The sequence below is a fragment of the Oncorhynchus tshawytscha genome, linkage group LG05, assembly GCF_018296145.1.
Source record: "Oncorhynchus tshawytscha isolate Ot180627B linkage group LG05, Otsh_v2.0, whole genome shotgun sequence".
Taxonomy (NCBI): Eukaryota; Metazoa; Chordata; class Actinopteri; order Salmoniformes; family Salmonidae; genus Oncorhynchus; species Oncorhynchus tshawytscha.
Genome location: NC_056433.1, coordinates 57,476,141 through 57,485,300, shown reverse-complemented (window position 1 = coordinate 57,485,300; position 9,160 = coordinate 57,476,141). Strand labels below are relative to the sequence as shown.

Below are 9,160 nucleotides of genomic sequence, written 5' to 3'. Positions count from 1 at the left end.
TATGTAAATCATATACCTATTTCTACTCAAATTGTATAGCCTAGTACAAAGCATGTGTTATTCTTCTGGGATATACTTAACATATAATTAATTAATTTACTTTCCAACGCTTCAATATTTTCCAATACAAGCTATTAATTCATTATCGACGTGAGTGATTATGGCATTTTACTATAATCATTTGAGTCCTTCCATTTCATATGGTAAACTAAACTGTGCCCCGGAAGCGCAAGTTTGTAGTGTTTCTTGGTCACGCGCAGAGACTGTGTGCAAAGATGATCTATTATTATTACACGATAGTCGAGTGACCGCTCTAACCACAGATCGAACAAAGAGACAGATATTTCACCGGATGTATAAATGTGAAGCATTCACTTCGCCTTTCTACTCACTACTAAAAATTGTAGTGGGAGGAATTCCAGTGGCCGGCAGTGGGAGAAGATTGAACGAGATGGATTTTGGCCGACATTCTGCAACTTTTCTTATTGATGAAACATTTGATCTCAGTACAGTTTTATGTTAACTAAAATATGTTATGAACAGAGTGGACTGAGTTTTGTAGACTATGATTTGGCAAGTTTTTTTTGTTTAGGAGCGCAAAGGCGAATTGAGTTTTTGCACACGTGCACTTCCCTAACGGAAATATGCAAATATGAAAAACAGGCACATCTCCACAGTAAATTAGTTTTCTTTCGCCCAAAGTTGCCAACATACCACGTGCGTCTGTCACTCAGTGCATCAGTAACAACTATCCATTACGCAACTTATGTTCGATCAAATAAACCTCACGTAGCAAATGAGCAATTATATCTTTTGTTGACCAAATTCGACACTCATTGACCTCCTTACAAAAACTCCTCACTTTGTGGTCTTATTTTCGTGGACCGAATTTGGGCAGAGTAAACCCTCTCGGGTCGACTCATCCTCTCTGCTTCGTGCCTGTGGAACGTTCTTGTTTGTCCATGTGGGAAATATGAAGTGCTGCTTGTGGTGAACTGTTACAGACAATTCCGTGAAGTGAGTATGATTAATTATCTTTGAGCTGTTTCGGTGAAGTATTTTACTAAGCGAGATTCGGCTTGTATATGGCATGATATTCATTAGCAAACTTAGCTAGCTAGCCATGTTATCAAACATCTTTGCTAGCTAACGTTAGCTTGCTGGTTCTGTAACTAAAGCTAGCTAGGCTGCTAGCCTGAAAAGCATAGCTGATGTGAACCAGCAATGCAGCTGTCTAGTTTTATACTAGGGAAAATCGTTTGTTGATTGAATTTCGTGTTTTGTACTAGATGTGCAATAGCTAACTACATATTCAGTTAATTCATTTAACATTCTCACCGTTTCTGATATTTCCCCCTTTTTCAGATAGAGTAGTTACAGCCAGTATTATTCTCAGAATGGCAAGTGAGCAGGAGGTGGCAGCAGTGGGAAAAATTCTGGTCAACCCAAAGCAGGACCTGACAACACGGTTCAGAGCACTCTTCACTCTGCGTAACGTGGGTGGACCAGAGGCAATAGAATGGATCAGTCAGACTTTTGTGGATGACTCTGCTCTGTTGAAACATGAGTTGGCATATTGCCTGGGTCAAATGCAGGATGAGAGAGCCATCCCCACGCTAGAGACTGTTCTGAAAGACACAACACAGGAGCCTATGGTCAGGCATGAAGCAGGTCAGTATGCCAGATCATGAGTCCACTCTCATATACATACTGTATTGATAAACATGTTCACAGAATGTAATAGTGCTTATCTAAACGGTTCACTTTTTAATTTTTATTTATTTAGGGGAAGCATTAGGAGCTATTGGGAACCTCAAGGTCCTTGACATACTGAAAGAGTACTCTGAGGACCCAGTCATGGAGGTATGTAAAATGAGGCATATTGGATATAAATTAGTAGCAAAGAGATTGTGGAAATCAAACAAAACACACAGCATTTACATATAGTAATATTCATTGAGGGGGAATTCCCTTTATGCACTTCTCTCTCTGTGTATTCTGACCTTGAATTTATGCCTGAGAATATTATGCTATTCACCAGCTATTCATTTGGTGTGGAGAGATGCCGTATTCTGACCTTGACTTAATTCCACCACCTTTATGCCCAAGGAAACCATGAATAGTCTAGCGACCTACTGGTTCCAAGTGGTAAAAGCATCTACTTAATTTTTTTCCAATAGAAATAACACTGTTCTCCATGCACTGTAATTTACAACTTGACTATAGCTAGGTAAATTTGTCATTTGTTTGGATAAGGGAATTGTAAATATCATGCTTGTTTTACAGTGCATTTACTTTTTCCACATTGTCTTATTTTACAGCCATATTCTAAAATGGATTTTTTTTAAATCCTGGCAACTCTACACACAACCCCATAATGACGAAATTAAAAACAGGTTTAGAAATGTTAGCAAATTTATTACAAGTAAATAAATACGTATTCAGAACATTTGCTATGAGACTCTAAATTGAACTCCTGTTGCATCCTGTTTCCATTGATAATCCTTGATGTTTCTACAATTTGATTTGAGTCCACCTGTGGTAAATTCAATTGATTGGACATGATTTGCAAAGGCACACCCGTCTATATAAGGTCCCACAGTTGAAAGTCCATGTTGGAGTAAAAACTAAGCCATGAGGTCGACGGACTTGTCCATGGAGCTCAGACAGGATTGTGCCCGGGCACAGATTTGGAGAAGGGTACCAAAAAGTTCCTGTCACATTGAAAGTCCAAGAACAGTGGCCTCCATCGTTCTTAAATGGAAGAAGTTTGGAACCACCAAGACTCTTCCTAGAGCTGGTCGGGAGGTGATTCTGACATGGTCTGGAGGAAACCTGGCACCAGCAGCCCTACGGTGAAGCATGGTGGTGGCAGCATCATGCTGTGGGGTTGTTTTTCAGCAGCAGGGACTGGGAGACTAGTTAGGATTGAGGGAAAGATGAACGGAGCAAAGTAAAGAGATCCTTGATGAACACCTGTTCCAGAGCGCTCAGGAACTCTGACTGGAGCCCAACCAGAGCCTGGACTTGAACCCTTCAAATCAAATCAAATTTATTTGTCACATACACATGGTTAGCAGATGTTAATGCGAGTGTAGCGAAATGCTTGTGCTTCTAGTTCCGACAATGCAGTAATAACGAACAAGTAATCTAACTAACAATTCCAAAAAACTACTGTCTTATACACAGTGTAAGGGGATAAAGAATATATACATAAGGATATATGAATGAGTGATGGTACAGAGCAGCATAGGCAAGATACAGTAGATGATATCGAGTACAGTATATACATATGAGATGAGTATGTAAACCAAGTGGCTAGTGATACATGTATTACATAAGGATGCAGTCGATGATATAGAGTACAGTATCTACGTATGCATATGAGATGAATAATGTAGGGTAAGTAACATTATATAAGGTAGCATTGTTTAAAGTGGCTAGTGATATATTTACATTTCCCATCAATTCCCATTATTAAAGTGGCTGGAGTAGAGTCAGTGTCATTGACAGTGTGTTGGCAGTAGCCACTCAATGTTAGTGGTAGTTTAATAGTCTGATGGCCTTGAGATAGAAGCTGTTTTTCAGTCTCTCGGTCCCAGCTTTGATGCACCTGTACTGACCTCGCCTTCTGGATGACAGCGGGGTGAACAGGCAGTGGCTCGGGTGGTTGATGTCCTTGATGATCTTTATGGCCTTCCTGTAGCATCGGGTGGTGTAGGTGTCCTGGAGGGCACGTAGTTTGCCCCCGGTGATGCGTTGTGCAGACCTCACCCTTCGAACATCTCTGGAGAGACCTGATAATAGCTGTGCAGCGACGTTCCGCATCCAACCTTGACAGAGCTTGAGAGGATCTGCAGGGAAGAATGAAGAAGACTCTAGGCTGTAATCACTGCCAAAGGTGCTTCAACAAAGTACTGAGTAAAGGGTCTGAATACTTATGTAAATGTAATGTTTTTATACATTTGGGGGGGGGGGTGGACAATTTTAATCAATTTTAGAATAAGGCTGTAATGTAACAAATTGTGGAAATAGTCAAGGGGTCTGATCTGAATACTTTCCAAATTCACTGTACATCTATTTGACCTTAATCACGGGAGACAAATGAAACCAGTCAAATGGCAGCAAACTAAAGCATGTCAACATATTAACTTTCCTAGAATGTTTATAAAATACTGTGCCATTATGCAGAATTAAAATTGTACGGCTTTTTAACTTGCAAGGATGGGAATTCTCGAATGTCTTAATTATAGGCTGCCCCGACGTTTCCTATTTCTATCATGTTAAATATTACCCACTATCAGTATCGACCGTCGGTAGGCCTAATAACCACACATATTCAACTGCCAATTTACTGTTAGTTCCCTTCAGTTGGGATAGCCTACATTATCATTCCATTTGTTTTCATTTACCTTCATTTGAGCCTCTGTAAACGCTGTTACGACCGTGCAGTTGAGGATCGTTATTGACAATAGGCTAATTAAATCGCTATGGAGACCACGCCGTAACAGTTTGAACCCTATTAGTGCATGCAATAGACGTGGATATAGCCTACTATTGCACACTATTCTCCCTATTGTAATTCTATGTACACTAATCTTCCGGAGACAAATATGCATAGTCACACTGAACAAAAATAAAATGCAACATGTAACAATTTCAAAGATTTTACAGAGTTCATATAAGGAAATCAGTCAATTGAAATAATTTCATTGGGCCCTAATCTATGGATTTCACGACTGGAAATACAGATATGCATCTGTTGGTCACGGACACCTTAAAAAAACAATTTGGGGCGTGGATCAGAAAACCAGTCCGTATCTGGTGTGACCACCATTTGCCTCAAGCAGCGCGACATATTCACATAGAGTTGATCAGGCTGTTGATTGTGTTCTATGTAATGTTGACCCACCCACTTCAATGGCTGTGCAAAGTTGTTGGATATTGGTGGGAACATGCTCAATCAGTAACATGTCTGAGTATGCAAGCCATGGAAGAACTGGGGCATTTTCAGCTTCCAGGAATTATGGGACAGTCCATTATCATGAAGCATGAGATGATGGCGGGGGATGAACGGCACGACAATGGGCCTTTGGGATCTCGTCACTATCTCTGTGCATTCAAATTGCCATCGATAAAATGCAATTGTGTTCATGGTCCATAGCTTATGCCAGTCCATTCCATAACCCCACAGCCACCATGGGGCACTCTGTTCACAACGTTGACATCAGCAAACCACAAGACGCCATGCACCTTGTCTGCTATCTGCCCGGTACAGTTGAAACCGAGATTAATTTGTGAAGAGCACACTTTTCCAACGTGCCAGTGGCCATCGAAGGTGAGCAGGGCCTAAAATTAACTTTTTGGTCCACCAGCCCCTGTGGCAAGTACAGTAGATGAAAAGAAATCTACCAGGCACTATGATTTTATTTTACCAGCCAAAATGTTTGCCATAATTATATTTAAAAAAATACTGCTTACCACGCTTTGTTTCTAAAACAAATGTATTAGTAAGAAATGTGGTATATTGCTCAATTTCATGTCATTTTTTTGTGACCTCAGTCTTTTAATGAAAATATCGGTCTTTGGCTGCCCCTTTAAGGGCAGGATGTTACTGTGCTAATGTGCCACTCCAGTCCTGTCACGTGTGAGAGAGATTTGGGATCTGACTAGGGTGTCTCTTCGCTGTCAGTAGAAGCAGCAGACTCAAACCAATGTTGAAAAACAACTTAGCTTCTGAATGAAACAATGCTAATAGCCAAGAAATTAGTTCTAACTTTGTCAAATTTCAAGTGAATTAGACCTACTTTTATGCAAAACATGTATCTCATCACTTCACTCAGTGCCCCTGCGCGAGGTGATTTATAGGCTTAGCTGCTAATTGGAGAAATAAATACTATGAAACAAAACAGCAGGAATACTAAATAGCTACTGCAGTATTCTTTAACTTGCACGTGTGCTTATACATGACTTGACTTAATTCGCAAATGTAATGCTTGCACTGTAGAGCCCTGCAAATTGACCACCCGCCAACGTGGCTGGAGAAAGACTACCTGTCTATACTGAAATCTACCCACATTTGGCTGGTGGGGGATGTTTATTTAATGCCCTGAAGGGGAGCATTTGCCCACTAAAGTTGGTTAAGACGCCAAACTGCATTCAGGTCAAGACCTTGGTGAGGACGACGAGCATGCAGATGAGCTTCCCTGAGACAACGGTTTCTGACAGTTTGTGCAAAAATTCTTTGGTTGTGCAAACCCAGTTTAATCAGGTGGCTGGTCTCAGAATATCCCGCAGGTGAAGAAGCCTGATGTAGAGATCCTGGGCTGGCGTGGTTACACATGGTCTGTGGTTGTGAGGCCGGTTGCACTTACTGCCAAATTCTCTAATACGACAGAGGTCGGGTTATGATAGAGAAATGAACATTCAATTCTCTGGCCACAGCTCTGGTGGAGAATTCCTGCAGTCAGCATGCCAATTGCACACTCCCTCATCTTGAGACATCTGTGATGATGTTACAAAACTGCACATTTTAGTGGCCTTTTATTGTCCCCAGCACGATGCACCTGTGTAATGATCATGCTGTTTAATCATCTTCTTTATATGCCACACCTGTCAGGTGGATGGATAGTCTTGGCAAAGGAGAAATTCTCACTAACAGGGATGTTAACAAAATGAGCGAAATAAGCTTTCTGTACAAATGGAATGTTTCTGCGATTGTTTTTTTAAATTCAGCTCATGGGACCAACACTTTACATGTTACACTTTCTATTTGAAACCTAATATTCTGAACCTGTTCTCAGTTATATTCTAGTGATTCTGACAAAATTAAAACTAAAAGGGATGGCTTAAGATGAATGTAATAAACACTATTGAATAAACTCAAATCAAATCTGTTGGTTAGCAAGTTGGAGGGTTTTCAGCAGTTGAAAGAAATGTATTCAGAGCGTGCAAGGTAGCCACACCTGCAGAGCGTGTTACGCAACTGAATAAGCTAAGTCTTGAATATCAAATACTGCAGTGCGTAGGAAAGGTGTCAATCGGTCCCTACAGTGCCTGTGTGATGGTCATGACAGTACTCTCGTTCTCCTCCAGGTGGCAGAGACGTGCCAGTTGGCTGTCAGGCGGCTGGAGTGGCTGACATCTGGTGGGGACCAGAACGGAGAGGAGGGCACCGACGGAAACCCTTACTGTTCTGTGGACCCTGCTCCCCCAGCCCAGAGGAAGACTGTCCCTGAGCTGAGGACACAACTCCTGGATGAGAGTCTGCCGCTGTTTGAGCGCTACAGGGCCATGTTCGCCCTCCGCAACCTGGGCACCGAGGAGGCTGTCCTGGCTCTAGGAGATGGTGAGAGAGACTGGCAGTCCTCCTTAGACTATGCTGTCTATGGCAATTGTCAATAAAGGAGTGAATTTGTAGCATTGAAGAGCTTATTTTCTGCAAAATGTGCAGCCACATTCGTATTCACATAAGCACATTTTCGTGTCCTGAATCATTACGTAACCCTCCAATATCAGCGTCTCTGAATCATTACGTAACCCTCCATTCAGCGCGTCTGAATCATTACGTAACCCTCCATTCAGCGCGTCTGAATCATTACTTAACCCTCCATTCAGCGCGTCTGAATCATTACGTAACCCTCCATTCAGCGCGTCTGAATCATTACGTAACCCTCCATTCAGCGCGTCTGAATCATTACGTAACCCTCCTATCAGCGTCTCTGAATCATTACGTAACCCTCCTATCAGCGTCTCTGAATCCATTCAGCGTAACCCCCTCCTATCAGCGTGTCTCTGAATCATTACCTAACCCTCCTATCAGCGTCTCTGAATCATTACCTAACCCTCCTATCAGCGTCTCTGAATCATTACCTAACCCTCCTATCAGCGTCTCTGAATCATTACCTAACCCTCCTATCAGCGTCTCTGAATCATTACCTAACCCTCCTATCAGCGTCTCTGAATCATTACCTAACCCTCCTATCAGCGTCTCTGAATCATTACCTAACCCTCCTATCAGCGTCTCTCAGTCATTACCTAACCCTCCTATCAGCGTCTCTCAGTCATTACCTAACCCTCCTATCAGCGTCTCTGAAAACACCACTCACTCAACCCTTTTATACTTCACAGGCCTTCAGTGTAGCAGTGCCTTGTTCCGCCATGAGATTGGCTACGTCCTGGGTCAGATCCAGCACCCAGCCAGCATCCCCCAGCTGCAGGCAGCTCTGGAGCTGGACGGGGAGAATGCCATGGTGAGGCATGAGTGTGCCGAGGCCCTCGGATCCATCGGCAAGGAGGAGTGTATGAAGATCCTGGAGCGCTACAGGAAAGACACAGAGCGCGTGGTGAAGGAGAGCTGTGAGGTAGCCCTGGACATGCTGGAGTATGAGAATGGCACACAGTTCCAGTATGCTGACGGACTATTACGACTGCAGGGGGAACAGTGAGGGGAAAACATGGACATGGGAAGCTATAGGAGAACTGCTATACAGCACTAAGAGCTTTCCGCAGATGTCCAAACTCATGATCACTTAGACCCATTTTTCATTCATTGAAACGATCTTGACTCTTGCCAGTGATTGTTGGCCTCTGGGACAAGGCAGTGTAATAATGATATTACAGTGCATTCAGCCATGTTTTAGTTTATTTATTCATTGTTTTCATGGAAGCTACATGAATAAATTGTCAAGATAATGTAATGCTTTTCCCCCTAAGCTCAGTGAACCATTCACATTTCTTTCATTCAGAATGATCTGATAAGCATCTGAAATCCGAACCTGATTTGTCAATCAAGATTGTTAATCCACTTTTCTGCTCTGTCATTCGCATTTCATTTTTAATCTCAAATGAAAATAAAGGCTTAGGTAATAACATTGAGACAATACAACAATGGTGTCGTTTAGCACTATCATGGCAGTAGCTTGCCTGTGTTCTAGCCCAGTCAGAGGTATTGCATTATGATGACTAATCCCCACAGCCACTCATACTCTGCCATCAGAGACATTAATAATAGGGTCATATGAATTTGGAAATACTCTACAAGTTATTTCCCTTCAGCTTTCTCATTCACACTGAAACACATTGATATCCTCTGTGCTTTGACAAAGATTACAAATGGAATGAAAATGTAGCATTTACACTTTATTTTTTTCATTATTTT

The 9,160-nt window shown here is 42.0% G+C and overlaps 1 protein-coding gene across 1 annotated transcript; it reads left to right on the top strand.

Annotated features, from left to right (window-relative positions):
• The first annotated feature begins 334 nt into the window (after positions 1-334).
• LOC112250951 (deoxyhypusine hydroxylase) lies at positions 335-8,873 on the top strand. The gene is made up of 5 exons (XM_042322142.1): positions 335-1,017; positions 1,366-1,671; positions 1,787-1,863; positions 7,096-7,348; positions 8,131-8,873. Exons 2-5 carry the CDS (start codon positions 1,398-1,400, stop codon positions 8,445-8,447), a joined length of 921 nt encoding a protein of 306 aa, XP_042178076.1. The 5' UTR covers positions 335-1,017; positions 1,366-1,397; the 3' UTR covers positions 8,448-8,873.
• The last annotated feature ends 287 nt before the right edge of the window (positions 8,874-9,160 follow it).